At 35.2% G+C, this 18,633-nt stretch overlaps 1 protein-coding gene across 1 annotated transcript in view; it reads right to left on the bottom strand.

Annotated features, from left to right (window-relative positions):
* Positions 1 to 18,633, bottom strand: part of LOC132123421 (ephrin type-A receptor 4-like) — a 40,180-nt gene that overhangs the window by 12,329 nt on the left and 9,218 nt on the right. Inside the window, exons 4-5 of the mRNA XM_059534019.1 lie at positions 9,932 to 10,087; positions 7,710 to 8,045 (exon numbers count right to left, since the gene is read on the bottom strand). Coding sequence (XP_059390002.1) covers positions 7,710 to 8,045; positions 9,932 to 10,087 — 492 coding nt within the window. The remainder of the gene's footprint in view (positions 1 to 7,709; positions 8,046 to 9,931; positions 10,088 to 18,633) is intronic.

The following is an 18,633-nucleotide window of genomic DNA, read 5'->3' as shown; positions in this document are numbered from 1 at the left end:
TGTTTTAGTTGACTGAAAACTGAAAATCAAAGTGCCAAGCAATAAAATGTGCATGTTCTGTTTTTTGACAAACACCCACCCAACACCCTAAAAACTGAATGGCAACACCCTGACAACCACTAACAACACCCTGACATTATGGTGGTGAGATTTAAATTGGTAAACTCATGTTTCTTCAAAAGATGTAAACAAACCAGCATGACGATGCTTTCAGCTAGCAATAAACTATTAGCTCAATGTGACATATTTGACTATTTATAGTAGGGCTGCATGTTTTTAAAAAACAAAATCTAATTATAATTTTTCAGATAAATATGATTTTAAATGTTTGTCTGTAGGTTTGCACAATTTGGCCAAATATTTTGATATATCAATATGACTACGAAATATTAAATATTAAAACAATACAACTTTATAAGACTATAAAATATTAATATTAATAAAAATAAGAATTATTATTAAAATTTTAACCAAAACAAAAATATTATTTCACTGTATATATAAAGTATTTAAGAAAAATCATACAATACAAAATGGTGTGGCTTTTTTCCTTCATTTTCAAACATTTCAAACCATTTAGCTTTTATTTTAGCAAAAATGCAAGGAGCCCATAGAGCATCTCTTTTATTTTCATCAGGCATCTTATAAAAATAATATTATTTAAACTTTAAAGTATAACTAAAAAATATAAATATAAATATTTATGGCTGTTTTAATTTCTTCATTTTCAAACATTAAATCATTGAGCTTTTATTTTGGCAGAAAAAAAAATTAAAAGCATCTATTTTGTTGTCAGCTGATTCATAAGCACTTTTCTTCACAATTTTGGGAAGATGTTTGCTGCATGTCGCATTTGCTAATAAACATTATGACCAACCGATACTCAGAGAAGATGCAGAAATGAGTTCATGTGGAGCAGCATATTCACTATGAATCGAGCTGCTCTTAAATGCTGAAAACACTGGATCATGAGCTGCTCGTGTGTGAATGAACACAGTGCTGTGCTTTACTTTGAAACATGCAGGACAGCTATTCAATGAAGTAAATTGCAGCCATTGCACTAAGCCATATCGCAATTTTAGGGTTTTCTTAGCTTCCAGAATTCAAATGCTGAAGCTAGAGTTTCATCTCAGTGCATTAGCGAGTGTGTGTGTGAGTCTGTTAAACAATTCGATCCCCCACCAGCTGTAGCAGCAGCTCGACGGCGGCCCTCTCTCATCTCACAGATCCGTCTTCCTCTGCCAGACCCGACAGACTGAACGTGATTTAGTGTTGTCCCTTGGGGGGACTCTGAGTCAGCCCCCTCCAGCCAAAAACACAATGGTCACTGGCCCCCCTTCACACACCTAACACACTCATCCCTAACACACATCCATCATGCCGTCTGCTCTGACAGATATGGGCTGTAATGGAGTTGTGGTTGTGTGTGTGTGTGTCTGGCTGAGATAACGTTAAGGAAAGATGAGAATCTGCGCTCGATCATCTTGAATACTCAAGCACATTAAGATTTGGTAAAACTGATTTAGGAACATCATGCTATATGGTTCATTTAACGCCTTTAGTGCATGCTGGGATATGCTGTACTTCACATGTGGCATGAAGTTTTGTGGCATCCCTGTGAACTGTGACTATATATGTGAAAAATTGTAAAAAAAATATTCTATCCTTCTAAGGATATTCAAAATACATAAAAATTGATAGTTATGACTCAAAAATGTGATTGGATTAGACATAAATATAAAATATATATACGCATTGAAATGGTACAAAATATACTGAAGACTGGTGTAACGGCTAATGAAAATTATATATAATATATATATATATAAAGTTAAAATACCCAGCAGACAAATGATACATGGCTTTATTGCTCAAATAAAATACATATATTGTGTTTTGTCTTATGTGAACTAAACATTGACTCAACAGCATCTACATTGAGATATATATGTTTAGTTAATCTAAATATACACTCATGACCCCCCAGCGCACGACTAAGTAAAACACATGTATCCACGTCCTCTGTTAGCCAAAGGCACATCACTGCGTGGTAAAACCCCACCCTCCTCCCTAAACTCCACACTCAGATCCCTCAGGCTGATTTACAGGCTTGGCTTGTCACAGAAAGTTCCGGATCTCCAGCTAACGCTCCATTCTGAAGGAAACCCAAGACACCATCAAGAGCACAGACTGCATATAACACGTCTGCAATTACACACACACCACCATGAATCAAAATAGTGTTTTGACGTGCTATATATATGTGTGTGTTTGTAATGGAGCAGAAAGGTCATACAGAAGTTCTCCGAAGGTGATTATGTGAGTGAAAATGAACCTCGTGAAAAGTTTTCATTGAGGATTAGGAGAGAAATATAGTACGCTACCAGTCAAAAGTTCCGAATAATTAAAGGATTAGTTCGCTTTCAAATTAAAATTTCCTGATAATTTACTCACCCCCATGTCATCCGAGATGTTTACGTCTTTCTTTCTTCAGTCGAAAAGAAATTCCAGGATTATTCTCCTTATAGTGGACTTCAACGGCTACCAAACGGTTGAAGGTCAAACTATGGAAGTAAAATAATGACTTATGTCTTTGAAACAAAAAAGCATGCTGAATAGCACTAACTGAAAAATAATGCATTGCATTAACAGTACTTGCATTTTAATGCCTTGTATTTCCTGGGCTTGCATTGTTAGGTCCTGAAATTTTATATAGTTGTTCATTTAAGCTGTGAATATTTCAATTGAAAATATTTCACACACCTTTTCATAATTAAAAAATCAATAATTCATATTCACGTTCCAGAATTCACTTCCAAAATATTAAATCGGTTAAAAAAATATGATGTATAATATTCGACAGGCAAATTTCGGTCCATTTTATTTCACTTTCCAAATTCGCTTCCACAAATTCAGTGGTTAAAATTCGGCAGATAATTCGCCCTTTCACATCCGGGAGCTGCAGGAATAGCAGTAGAGCACAGAGGCATGATCTCCAACTGCTGTCAGTCGCTCACCAACAGGTGGTGCAAGCGGCTGTTATATAAGGCCAAAGCAACAGGTGGATTAAGTAATACAGTTACAAACACTGATCTGCAGAAATTAAGCAAGCGCTAGGTAGAAGTTTTGATTATCGGGGCATGTGGAAAAGCTGATTGTGCGTATGTTTATTTCAACCTCTTTGCTGTTACCAAGTAAGCAGCATTCAAAGGAGATTATAATGGTGTTTTACCCAACGCTGAATTACAGAACTAACATTACATCTAAGGAAGACATATATTGCTTTCGGTTGTTTAGTTTCCGTAATTTTGTGTCATGGCTTTTGCGTGCTGAGCTGTAATACTGGGGATCCCCTCACGTCACACTCCAGGATTCCCCAATGACGAGTAATGCTTCTCAGTCAAATAATACTGTGATATAAGACCTCAGATCTCAGAATACATTTTATTGATGATTATGCAAACTATATAGACAGTTAAGCAGATGTAAAATATGAACGAACGCTCAAGGTTTCACGCGGTTTCCCTCAGAAATCTGTTAAAGAAAAGAAAACACATTACGTGGCTCAGCGCACTAACAGTGACAGCGATTAAAAGACAAACTCACATCTTACTGATGATGCAAATTATATACAGACAGATGAGGATATGAACGCAAGTTACGGAACAAGAAAAAGTGCATGTTATATATATAAAATAGTTTATTTAATTTATTTAAAAAATAATTAATGAATGAATAAGGGGCCATTCACATATCGCGCCTAATAACGCGTGGGAAAGGCTATGCGCGCCGCTTTCTCCTTTTTTCCAAAGCGCTCGGGCAGAAGCGCTCCTGAGGCTAAGCAACAATGACGCGCTCTCTCCATGAAGACGCGGAAATTTCAGCAAAGGATAAATGGATTTGCAGCACAAAAAAAAAATCGGTTTCAGTAGCTCTGATACTAAGTTTATTTCAAAGTGGCAATCCATATACAGCTATGATCAGCTGGTCCTTCATCTTGGCTGAGCTTTCAACGTTCAGGGAAAGGATGAAGCTGAATGTTTAGTTCTTGTCACATGACCCGCGGTGCACTTGTGGCATTCTGAAAGTTGAGATGTTTTTAACTCGATGCAGTGCGGATGCGCCTGGAAAAAACGGCCGCGTCGTACCGCATGCGCATCGCGACCGCGTCGCTTCCATTATGAGCGCGCATACCGCGTGCCTACATTGGAAATAACGAAATTGAGCATGCAAAAGACGCGATATGTGAACGGCCCCTAAGAACTGCGGTCTTCTACTTCAAATATGCCGTGGAGAATCACAGAAAGTGACCGAATTCAAGAACATTGTTGCGGCATCTCTCAAGCAACGAATAAACACCGCTAACTTGGAGAATGCAGTGAAAACTCCTCTTCTCGCGTCTGCCCTAGACCATCGGCACAAACATCTCAGGTTTCTCGATGAAAACATGAGAGAAGTAAGAAAAAAACACTTTTTTTGAACATTATCATAACATTTTCCTTGATGCGAGTGGTGCGGATGCAGTCGTCACGATGAAGAAGATGCAATGCCCACTCATCGGAAAAGGCTGAGCCAGTTCTCCAGCGATGATTACAGAGAGTCCAGCCGAGACGAGTGGGAACAGTTCTTGCTGGAGCCATGTATTCCACCAGATGAGGATCCCGTTCAGTGAAGAAACGAAAACACGAAGCGCTTCACAGAACGTATTCGCTTAGCACACCGTTATTGTGAGTCCCGACAACGTCTGTGCCGTCAGAGCGCGTTTTCTCCACGGCCGGCCTTATTGTTAACAGACTAAGGAGCCGACTTTCCCCCGATCATGTTTACATGCCCGTGTTTCTTAACAAGAACATGTAAAACAATAAAAAAAAAAGCAAAAAAGATTTGCTGACAGTTTAAAAGTTAAGTGTACAATATAATTGCTGCAGGCTGCTTTACCCTGTACTTTTATTTGTTTGCACGCATTGTTAAAGGTTTTCAGCTACAAAACACAATGTGTAATGTTCAAGCTTATTGTGTGTAAGCTTGTTCAAAATGACGAAAACAAATGTTGCTGAAAAATAACGTCTGACTCATTAAACTTAATTTAAATAAACAAATATTCAAATATTCTTTTTTTGTGAGCTCAAATATTCGAATGTGATATTTGTGGAAAACGCCCATCCCTAGTAAGTCAGTCTTGTATCTAGCAATGTAGCCTACTACAACTGTTGGAACATGAAAACCTTTTCCAGGGATCTTTAATATGTAAATAATTGTATACTGTAAATATATGAAGGGAGGTATTGGCAAAATCTCACCTGTAGAAAATCACTATGAGAAATACAAGATTAAGAATTTGACTGTGTTATTTAAAATTTTAATTAAAACACATTGGACCTTTTAACCCAGTCAGTGGAATTGTCAGACGGTCCCTTGGGTGCGGTAGCACGTCAATAATTTCTTCAGTTTAAATTTTCAGAATATACCTAGATTGTTTTTAACTCATTTTTTTTATGTTAATATAAATTGGTTGCATATTGTTAAAACTAATCGTGGTATTGATATCTTTGTGTGACTGTCGACTTTATAGATCAGCGGTAATGGAAATCAATTATAAAGAAAATGCAGCGCATTGGATTCTTTTTGACCCCATTTGCTTGCCTGTATATAGTTTGCATAATCATCAATAAAATGTATTCTGAGATCTGAGGTCTTATATCACAGTATTATTTGACTGAGAAGCATTACTCGTCATTGGGGAATCCTGGAGTGTGACGTGAGGGGATCCCCAGTATTACAGCTCAGCACGCAAAAGCCATGACACAAAGTTACGGAAACTAAACAACCGAAAGCAATATGTGTCTTCCTTAGATGTAATGTTAGTTCTGTAATTCAGCGTTGGGTAAAACACCATTATAATCTCCTTTGAATGCTGCTTACTTGGTAACAGCAAAGAGGTTGAAATAAACATACGCACAATCAGCTTTTCCACATGCCCCGATAATCAAAACTTCTACTTAGCGCTTGCTTAATTTCTGCAGATCAGTTTTTGTAACTGTATTACTTAATCCACCTGTTGCTTTGGCCTTATTTAACAGCCGCTTGCACCACCTGCTGGTGAGCGACTGACAGCAGTTGGAGATCATGCCTCTGTGCTCTACTGCTATTCCTGCAGCTCCCGGATGTGAAAGGGCGAATTATCTGCCGAATTTTAACCACTGAATTTGTGGAAGCGAATTTGGAAAGTGAAATAAAATGGACCGAAATTTGCCTGTCGAATATTATACATCGTATTTTTTTAACCGATTTAATATTTTGGAAGTGAATTCTGGAACGTGAATATGAATTATTGATTTTTTAATTATGAAAAGGTGTGTGAAATATTTTCAATTGAAATATTCACAGCTTAAATGAACAACTATATAAAATTTCAGGACCTAACAATGCAAGCCCAGGAAATACAAGGCATTAAAATGCAAGTACTGTTAATGCAATGCATTATTTTTCAGTTAGTGCTATTCAGCATGCTTTTTTGTTTCAAAGACATAAGTCATTATTTTACTTCCATATCAAACTTACAGTTTCAGTGTAGTTTCAAAGAGATCGTTTCAAAAACCTTAATTTCTTTTCGACTGAAGAAAGAAAGACGTAAACATCTTGGATGACATAAGGGTAAGTAAATTATCAGGATTTTTTTTTTTTTAAGTGAACTAATCCTTTAAGATTTTTTGAATATTTCTGCTCCCCAAGGCTGTATTTATTTGATAAAAAATACAGTACAAGGTAATATTGTGAAATATTATTACTATTTATAAGAACTGTTTTATATTTTAATATATTTTAAAATGTAATTTATTTCTTTGATGCGCAGCTGTATTTTCAGCATCATTACTTAAGTCTTCAGTGTCACATGATCCTTCAGAAATCAGCACATCATTCTAATATGCTGATTTGCTGCTCATTTATTATCCATTATTACAGGTGCTCAAATATAAATAATGGTTCTTATTATTATAAATGTTGAAAACAGTTTTTGCTGCTTAAAATTTTTATTTTTATTAATAAAGGAACAGCAATATTTTGTAACATTATAAATCTCTTTGCTGTCAATTTTGCTCGATTTATTGCATTGCTGAATAAAATTATTATTATTTTTCCACAAAACAATTTATGCAGCACCACTATTTCCAACAGTTATTATAATCAGAAATGTTTCTAGAGCATCAAATCAGCATATTACAATGATTTCTGAAGATCATGTGACACTGAAGACTGGAGGAATGATGATGAAAACCTAGCTGCGCATCACAGAAATTATATTTTACATTACAGTAAAAAAACTGTTATTTTAAATTGTAATAAAATTTCAGTTTTTACATTTATGCATTTAGCAGACGCTTTTATCTAAAGCGAATTAGAGTGCTTTTTTTTTTATCAGTATGTGTGTTCTCTGGAAATTGAACCCATGACCTTTTGTGCTGCTAATGCAATGCTCTACCACTGAGCCACAGGAACACTAAATCAGAACACTAAATCAAATACTTTAATCAAATACATGCACTTTTGGTGAGCAGAAGAGACCGAACTTTTGACTAGTAGTGTACAATATTTCTAATCTAATCCTCAGTGAAAATATTTCACATGGCTCAATTTCACCTGTGCAAACATGATGCTTGATTAAATCCGAGCATCTTTGGACACACACACACACACACACACACACTCACCGGCCTGGTTGGTGGTGATTGTGATGGACGTGGCCTGCTCCAGACTGGGGCTGTGTTTGGACACCCCGTTGACGGCCCAGATCTGGAAGGTGTAGTTGGTGTGTGCCTGCAGCTGGTGAACGGACACCCGTGTGGAGCGCAGACTCAGCCGCTGTGGAGAGTATCGCACGTCGTCTCCACACGGTGTGCATCTCTGCGTGTCTCGCACACACTGCTTACACACCACGTTGTAGGTGAGATCCTGACGGCCTCCGGAGGAGACAGGCGGACTCCATTCCAGCAGCACCGACGTCTCGTTGACATTAGAAATCAGATTGTGTGGAGCAGATGGAGGACCTACCATAAACACAGAGAGATAGAGAGCAAGAAATTAAATGCATAATCCTTACATAAAAACAGGCTGCTTTGCTGGAAATACAACGGAAAATGTAATTATATTAAAATAACAATGTTGCAACGGAGGGAAAATTTTATCAAATTTTAATATAATTTAATATAATATTATTACCTAAATTAATTTGGAACTTTTCACAAAAGTTTGTGAAAAATTATACACACACAATATTTTAAAGAAACTAGTACATTTACTCTGCAAGGATGCATTCAATTGATCAAAAGTGACAGTAAAGACATTTATTATGTTACAATAGATTTATATTTTCTAAAAAATGATGTTCTCTTGAAATATCTATTCCTCAAGGAATCCCGAAAAAACAACAACATGATTTACACAAAATATTAAGCCACACAACTGTTTTCAACAATAATAATATTAATAATTATTATTATTTAAAAATGTTTCTTGAGCATCGAATAAGCATATTAGAATGATTTATAAAGGTTTGCCAAAACATTTATTTAAATTACATTTCAAAAATAGAAAACAGTTGAAATAGAAAAGTTTATCTTAAAATGTAATATTACACAATACTAATAGTCATTACCCTATATATATTTAAATATCTTATATATTCAGAATTTGCACATTGCCTATAGATTTTATTGTAAATATTTATTCTATATCAGAATTATGTCAGTTGCAATTATATGATTAGATGAGCTACTCATACAATTTTTATTTGTTATTTTCCATGGTTCTGTTTTGTTACTTTGTGTGTGTGTGTGTGTGTGTGTGTGTGTCTGTGTGCTTGTGTACTTATGCAAGTGCAGTTTTGCGTACTCTAAAACTTTCCATCCACTCTGAATAGTAGGATGAAAGAAGATAGACAGAAGAAAGAACAAGAACAGAAGGAGAAGACAAACAGCGTCTGTTCCACAAAGAGATAGAGCTGGTCATTAGTATGGAAGAGAGAGAGAAAGAGAGAGAGACAGACAGCTGGTAGAGTGAGACCGATACTGTCTCATTTAAATTCCTTTATTTGATGTGAGGAACATCTGCTGCGCATAACAGGATGTAAATAGAAATAATCACATGCCCATGCACAAAGTTCTATTAGAATGTTTTGTAAATATTTTTTCTGACATTATAGTTTTCAGTTCACTTATCATATATTTTGTAATTCATTATTTTTCTTATCTAGGGAAAACATTACATCATGAAGCTATGGATTGTTCAATAGTCAAGGGGGAACATCTGGATTAAGTCTGCTGTATCATGTTTGATGCATACATTTCCTCTTAATTATCAATGTGACCTATTGGAAACCAATATTGTACACAATCTACTACATGACATCTGATTGATAGTTTTGACTTTTTAGCAAGTAAAAGGCATTTTAGTTTAATTGTTTAAAAATAAAAAAGTTCAATTTTCAGTTTGTGGTTCAAATGCCTTTTTAAGTTAAATATTTAATAAATTTTACAAAGTAAACATAATATAGGTTTTATATTGATAATAATATTTAAAGATGAACACTTATTGGAATAAAGCAACTAAGGTTCACTTAATTATCCACACATCATTTTTAAGAGAATCACGTTCAAACGTGATCAAATGTGATCATCAGGCTTTAGAGAAATTTTCATCTCTCAGTCATCATTGTATTGCATTGCATTTTTAGATTTTGTTCAATGGTTCAACAAACTGTTCCATTTAAAAAAAAAAAAAATTGATTTTTCGGACTAGGCTTACAATGCTAATAAAATGAAAAGTGCATTATTTGTCTAAGAGCCTATACATTTGAGTAAAAGTCACCACCATAGTGTCCAAAAAACACGGTCCACCCACTTCAAACTGGTGCGAATGTTTGTGTTTAACTCACGTGTGCAAGGCATGGCAGCAGGATCCGTCTCCGATCTGTAATATCCTTTGTCACAATCACAGGAAGTAGCTCCTTCTTTCATGGAGTAACTGTGCAGTGGACATTTACGACAGCCGCCGTCCGAAGAAAGAGACCTGTAGTAACCCACTTTACACACTAACAGAGAGAAAGATACAGGATGGCGTCAATTCAGTGTAAAACAAGCTGCTGAAAATGTTACCCAGATAACAAAATACCTGGCCTATGACTCAAACTATTATAAAACATTATTAAACGACTCAATTATGAAATGATTATAGAGTATATAAGCAGACAAAGATCGAACATGAAAACCTGCCAGTTTTCCAAATACAAAACAATTATGCATTTATGATGGAGAGAGAAGCCAGGAAAGGGAGGTGAAGTCAAGAGACTGCGAGACAGACCAGACGATGATGAATGAGGAATTCTGGGAGTCTTCCCAGCATGCACCAGTCACCTTTAATTCTCTCATCCATACGTCTCGAGAACCCGCCTCGCACATCTGAGTAAAACATGTTTTGACATCATAAATAAAGAATGCATGATGTTTAAATAATCTAGCGTCGCGTCCTCCTACTCCTCTATTCTGAAAACACTGTTTTTCATCATCCTTATCACTCATTTACGTGCAAACACAAGCACGCACGGAAACCTCTCTCTGTGTGTTTGGACGTCTGTATGCATATGGATGAAAACTAGGTGGATGAAAGATGGCTTTGACTCCAGCGCACTCCTAGAAACTTCTATCAGACTCCAGAGACCAAACCAAAACGATGTTTAGTTTAGGTGTTTAGCATGACCCTGCTTTCTCAGGTATGGGTAATCTAGTAAGGTAAGTTGTTTGAAATATTACAAACAATACAAGTTATTCTTACGTTTACTTTATAAAAATCAGTAAAGATTTCAAAGCAAGAAGACACGTGAAGCACAAGCTGAACATTTGTAATTATACTAAAATGCCATTTAATTGCTAAAAACTATAAATCTATCAATCAGACGACAGAAGGCATGTAGTAGATTGTGTACAATCAATATGATACAATACATTTTATAGGGTTAAATGTTGTTGGAAACCGCTGGAAGTAAAGAAAACCCCAGAAACTGGAAGGAAAGATGAACCCCACGAGAAGCGCTTTCTGCCATTAGGCTCTTAGATGTTCCTCTGTTAATCCTAAAGAAGCGAACAGAGCTCCCGACAGATTATCACCATCAGCCTAGGACTCTAATCTCTGGTTAAGATTGATCCAGAGGTGCGGGAGAAACCAGAGGAAGAGAAAACCCTCTCTCATTCGCTCTTTCCACTGGTCTTAATCTTCACCGAACTGAAAGAGCTGTTCTGTTCCTCCAGACATCCAAACACTGACTATATGACATGACCCTCTCAGATAAGGAGACCAAAAAAGTGTCTTCTCGGTTTCCAATAGGCATACCAACATTCCCTCATATCTATACAGGATGAAGAACAGAGACATCAGTCACATTTCTGACCCCTCCAATCAACGTCTTTCCATTAGTGAGACGGTGAGAGACAGACGAGTTGCGATGAGAGATGAATTCTTCAGTGGATGGCCTGATCGCTCCTCACTGACACACACAGACAGGAAGAAGACACTACAAGAGTGTCTTTTATTAAAATACTGAATATGAGTATTTATTTCTTGCAAAAAAATTCTAAGCTAAACTTCTAATAGTTTTTATTGCCAAAAAAGCATCATAAAGATATTCCGTGCAACTATATTCCAAGTTTTCTAAAACCATTCAATAACTTTTTGTGAGGAATACACTAATATTTAGACAAAAGACATGCAGACATTTAAAAGAATACATTTGATGCTTGCACTGCATAGAAAAGTGTAATAAATATTTGTATTCCTCAAACTTTGAGATACGGTGACGAGCACATAATTTTTAGGTGTATATCCCTTTAAGAATAACAGAAGTCAATGGGCAGGGTCCATTTAGATAGCTAGATAAACGTGTGTGTGTGTGTGTGTGTGTGTGTTAATGACAGTTTGCAGAACACCAGGATTTTTTTTGACAAAAACATCAAGATCAGTTTCTTCTCCTAAGGGCAGGGAAGATCTCTCTAACACACACACATATGTGAAAGAAACATCAATTGGCTTCTTGTGTCATGGTCTGGCATCTGTTGTTCTACATGGTTTAGTCACTAATTAACAATTACCACTGACCCCCCCTCCAAACGCAGGGACAGCTCCATCAGCGTGATTGATGACAAACATGCGGAGGGCGGTGGATCACATTGATTTATGACTCACTCGCTACACATGTTGACCTTGACCCCACCCTGAGGCCTACAACACTAACCGATTCATAGCAGCCCTGCTTCACCATAACAAACTCTATTCTCATTCCCAGAGGAAGTCGTCCATCTCCCGATGCCTGCCGGAGCGCATCCGATGAGCTCTAGTAATAATATTAACCTGAACAAAAGCAAATCTCATTGAACTCCTGAGTAGATACGGATGGTCCCGTTGTGTTTTGGAGGCTGGTCATTGTATGGCTTCTTAACTGCCCAAATAAAAGAAAAATATCAAATGAGATCTTCTTTTTATTGAAACTGTTGCTTCTAGAAGCAATGAGATTAAACGGAGAGCAAATGGAGCAAATTTAGACACTATTTTCTGAGAAAATGACCCAATGATCTCATTTAACCAAGAGTTTGTAAAGAGATTCAGTTTTTACTCAGGTTTTGTAAGATCTCAGTATTAACTCAAACATTTCTCTTCAAATTCAACAAATAATCCAAGCTGCTATTCATATTCATTTTATAGCTCTGAACTCTGTCAACTTTTGATTAATTTGTTTATATTTTTTCCTCTTAGAAACATCTATGACAATGTTGGTAATTGGTACTTCAATTACACATTATTTGGAGCTCTATTAAGTTTCCTGAGTAATGCTCTTTAACTAGTTTTTTTTCTAAGCAGGTTAAAAACAAGAGAGAAAAACATATCAATAAATCATGTTTTCAAAACAAATTCTAATGAAAATCTAATTAAACTAGCTAAACTGAACAATGTTGTTGATTAACAAATCGTGCATGATTTAGCAAATCAAGGGAACAAATTAGTAAATTGTGCGCACAATTTATAAATGTATAAATTGACGGAACGTAATAGTAAATTGTGCACACGATTAAGCCTACAATTTTTTTCCTGCATGCCATGTGCGAGGCTCCATAACAAAAATTAAAACTGAATAAAAAATTTACAAATATATGTAAAAGATAAAATATACTGCTTTGGGTGTAAAAACTTACATTTACCTAAATATTTAATGATTTTCATTGAATAGTAACATTTTTGTCCGTCCCTCAAACAAAGATAATGCAGGCTATTGCATATATTTTGGGTGAATTATTACCAAAGTAACCTGGGCTTTACCTCTCCTCAGCAATTTACTTAGTCAAAGCTGCACCTGAATTATTTATTAATATACATTATGAAACCACAGTGTTGTTGGTATTATTGTGTGTTGTTTTAATATAATAGATTTGGCAGGTTTTGAAGGGATTTGTGCAAGACTTCCTGAAATGACCTGAACTTCATGCTGCCCCGATCACGTACAAACTGTATATTCTATGGCCCTTCACCAACCCTACACCTAACCCTCACAGGAAACTTTGTGCATTTTTACTTTCTCAAAAAAACTCATTCTGTATGATTTATAAGCGTTCTGAAAAATGGGTACATGGGTTATGTCCTCATAAGTCACCCTCTCCTTGTAATACCTGTGTCATACCCATGTCATTATACAGAGTTGTGTCCTGATATGACACAAAAACAAGAGCACACACACATACACACACACACACACACACACAGATTTCAGGTGAATCTATAAAAACAACTTTTCATGTAAAACTTTTACTGACACACCGTACAATCACACACATCACACAAACATAAGTTTACAACATGATGCATCATGGGATTAGTACACTGTTTTGATACTGTGCACATGTGACTTTTAGGGAAGAATTAGGGTGTGTATTTTTCGTTTGTTGGAAATGAGGGACGACATACTGTCTGGAGCTGCAACACCTTCCAATGTGAATGTGTGTGTGTGTGTGTGTGTGTGTGTGTGTGTGTGCTTATGGGAAGTGGGTGACAGCAGGGAACTGGGTACGTTTCTATCGGTTTGTTGGGAAAACAAAGGCACCCACCTATTCTACAAACACATGAACATGATGTTGTGGCGTTGCAACATGGTGAAAATGGCAGCACTAACATGACAAACTCTTTTATTATGACCTTTTACTTTTGCTACTTTCTCTTGACCTTTAGAAATGAGTCACAGCCATGTAATCGGTTCTCTCAATCAGTACTTTGGTGTATGTTTATTTTGTGTTTGTCCTTAGAGGTAAAAATAAAATTAATATATTTAAAATGTTTCAGTAATTCAGTAATGTTTGTGCATTTTATATATATATATATATATATATATATATATATATATATAAATATATAATATTAAATATTAAATACTGCATACTCTATTCTCTTTATTGCCCAGCCCTAATGCAATCTTCTAAATGACAAAAATGTAAATGCATGCAGACGATCCCAGAATGCATTGGAACAAGTTCCGTATATGCAATATTCATGCTCTTATTACATTCAATACATTAAAGTGTAAATAAAATAGTCTAATATAATAACAAATGACCATTTTACATATAATAATTGTGAGTACTATGTACTTTTTTCTTATTACGAGTATCACACTGTTAATGTTCCAGTTTTGAAGCAGCCTTAGAAGAAGGGGTTTTGGAACACAGTTTTTTAATGATATTAAAATGAGTTTCAGAACACATAAATTTTTGACACGTCTTTACATCCATCATTCCATCACAAAGAGGACTAAAACCACCTACACACCTCCTACAGTTTGACGAGCTTAAGATTACAACTCAAAACCTTGCAATCACAATCCATTGTTACAGGAGAATGATAGAGAAAGAGAGGGAGAGAAGGAGACAGCATCTGTCATCACATCAAAGGGAAGTTTAAAGGGAACGTGAAGTGAATGATGAGGAAAAGAAATCAAAGACCACCTAAAATCCTCTCTCTTTCTCTAGACATCAGCTCCTTTTCATTCTCTGGTCTTTTCCTGTCTGAGAGGAGGCCGCTGACCTTCCTTGTGTGCTGACAAATCTGTTTTTCTCTGCGATCACCTCCTTTATTCTCGCTGTCTTTCTGTCTTTTGTTGTTCCCCCTTACTCTTACTGCACGTCTATCTCTCTCTGTCTTTTTTAACCCCCTATTGATGGAAAATAAAAGACGAATTCAAAGGCAGAAGGAAAGTGAGTGCGAGAGAAAACAATACAGCAAGATAGCAAAACCCCACACTAATGGTCAAAGCACTACAACTAGTCCTAACACCAAACCACACTATAGGAAATGACTAAAGCAGCGGCATGGTTTAGATCGGACTTTCTTTCCTCTGTAATATATCCAATGACAATGAATTTGGACTAAAAAGTTTCTAGCTTCAAATAGGTGCGAAAAGTACCATAAAAGTAGTCAACATGATTCAAACATGATATACTAAATTTTCTGAAGTCATGCAATCACTTTGGGTGAGAAATGAACTAAAAGTTGATTTGTTATTTACCACCAGATTTAAATATTAAAGGAAAAATGCACAAATTAATTGCATGACTTTGAAAGCTTGAAATACACAACACCTCATTAGATTATTAGATTATTATATATATATATATATATATATATATATATATATATATATATATATATATATATATATATATATATATATATATAAAATTCTGAAGAATTTGAGGAGAAATGTTTGACTTAAAACTTTAATTTCTCACTATTATTGGTGTATTGATGCCTTTTTCAGGAGATTGTCAATATAAAATATATTCTAACTTTGGGTGAAAAACAAACTAAAATTTATGTTGCAATTCACAGCCAGGTTTAAAAAAGGGGTTTTAGAAATTCACAAATCCATTGCATGTCTTCTAAACACTTGAAATACACAAAACATGTCACCATGATAATTTTATGCTGCTTTTTTGTTCTTTAAATTGTTTAGAAATGTGAAGCTTGCAAAATATTTCCTATTATAAGCAACATCAGGGTGAGTAGGCATTTTTAGTGTGAACTGTCCCTTTAAGAGAGCTGAATCAGAGCTGAATTTGACTGAAACAAGAGAGGGAAATTCAGGTCAGCCGAGTCCACACATCTCCTGTCGTTCCCTTGTAAGACTTCCAGAGAGTCCATTAAGTCTGGTTAATATAAGGGACTGTCAGCGAGCTGCAACATTATATCAATGTTACGGCGGTGCCGTCCCTCGCACTTCTGTCACGCTCCTTTTAGAGGAGGGAGAGCCGGCGATGAGAGAGACAGTCAGAGATAAAGAAGCGAGGGAACAGAACACCATCCAGACCAGAAACAGCTCTCAACACCTCCGTAATGATGTTCGACTCGCACACACAGGACTCTTTCTACCTCTGTTTCCTCTGCTGAGGAACCGAGCTGGTCGTCCCGAGCTCTCCAGGCTGAGGTAAAAACTCTGACCTGTCCTTTTTATCCTGCTGTGTGTGTAAACCATTCAGGCGTGTAGGAGAAAACGAAAAGCTGGAACACCAAACACAATTCAACACCGACTTTCCCTCAGCTCAAATAAAAAGTGATGAAGAAAAGGTGAGAGGGATTGTTTTCTTCCTCTCCTGTCCTTTCCTTCATTACCCAGAGGACATATTATGATTCAGTGATTGCTCTTTCATACCTGAAAAGTTTTTTTTTAACTAAACTAATCTAAAATTAAATTAAATAAATAAAAATTGATAAAATAAAATAAAATAAATACATATCCTTGACAGCTAGAGTTCCAGAGGATAGCAATATATTTAATATATGCATTTTAAGCAACATTTTTAATGGAGTTATCGTTGTAATCATCTCAGATGCTTCTCCTTTTGGAAAAATGTAATTAAATATAATTCAAGTGAATAAAACAGTTTTGTCCTAGAAAACAGAAGCAACCAAAAAAACAATAGCTATATGTATGTCTTACTACTACTACTTTTGTAAATAAACATGTTAATGTTTATTTTTATATACTATACACGTCTGTATTAATTATTATATATGTATTATTGTATGCATATTTTTGCATTTTACCTTTTTGTTTTTCTCCAAAATTTTAATCACCATTGTTATCATCTTCAATGTTTCTTTTTTTGTTTTTATTATTATTAAATCAAATTAAAAGTGAATTGATCTGCCTTGGGAGAATTTGATTGGAAATGTGTGAGTTCAAACTGAATTCTTTCACCAACTTTATTGGTATTTTTGGTCAGGAGAAAAATCTGGGAAGCAGGAGATGTCTCAACACAAAAAATGTCAATTTGTTCTCGATAGTCTTGTTGACAGGACAAACAACTGAGATTTTAAAGAGATCAAATTTATGAGCCAAGTGAGCCAAAAGAAACAAAAAAATTCTGTGTTATATATCATATATTTTTATTTAATTGTATTATTATTTATCCTTGCAATTTAGGAGCATTTAAGAATCTAATCTGTAGTCTACTATCTCTTTTGAAACTATAAAGGAGACACATGTGAGATTAATCAGAAGAAATAAACAGAAATCTCAATTCGATCTCCATTTAATATAATTTCTGTCAAGAAACTCCAAATGAGATTGTAAAGACCTAACTGTTCTGTGGGTGCTCATGCAAAAGGCGACTCTAAACCACCCAGAACAAACAGAGAGCAGGAGCCAGGATCTCCATGGTGTCCTGTGGAAGCCCAGCTGTCAAGAGTTTTGATGTTTTAATAAATTTCTCCTCTCCAGCTGTCAGCCGAGCTTCAGAGATGGATGAAAGAGTCAGTGACCTCTGACCTTCCCCGGACCTCTCCTTCAGCTCCCCTCAGTGAACCCCCAAAACTCTCACAGAACCCCGAGACTCGACTGCACTCGAATCCTTTCAGCACAGCGTCAGTTCAACAATAGCATTGATACTTTCACATGCATTGCTACTCCTCAGAAGAAATAAGTAATGCATTACTTTCTTTCCACACTGTATATACAAAGATAACTTTTCAAATGAGAAACTTGCATTGATTTTCTATTTATATAATGTATTTAGCAACCAATTTTACCATTAAGTCATGCAGTCATGTACAGCTACACAAAAAAAAAAAAAAAAAAAAAAAACACACATTGGCTCTCTTGTTAGACATGGTTATATGGTGGGCAAAGGTATACATATATATATATATATATATACATATATAAGATATTATTTATTGTAATATTTATATTGTACATACAGTATAATACACACTTATAATATAACATGCAATAACATAATACAGTTAAATATTTATTATATATTATTTCTTTTAATACTCATATTATATATAAAAGATACTACAACAATTAATATATATATAATTTTATAATATTTAAGAAAATATTACATTTATTTCTAAAATGAAAACTACAAACATTATACATATATAATTATATAATTATAAATATTATATCATAAATATATAATATATCATAAATATTTTATAATATTTTATAAATAAGTATTAGTTCTTTCATAATATAAAAAAACATATTATAAAAATAAATTATTTATAAATAAATAAATGTAGAAAATATTATATATA

This window comes from Carassius carassius, chromosome 41, assembly GCF_963082965.1.
Source record: "Carassius carassius chromosome 41, fCarCar2.1, whole genome shotgun sequence".
Taxonomy (NCBI): domain Eukaryota; kingdom Metazoa; phylum Chordata; class Actinopteri; order Cypriniformes; family Cyprinidae; genus Carassius; species Carassius carassius.
The sequence above is the reverse complement of the archived record's forward strand: the minus strand, read 5'-3'. Positions and strand labels throughout refer to the sequence as shown.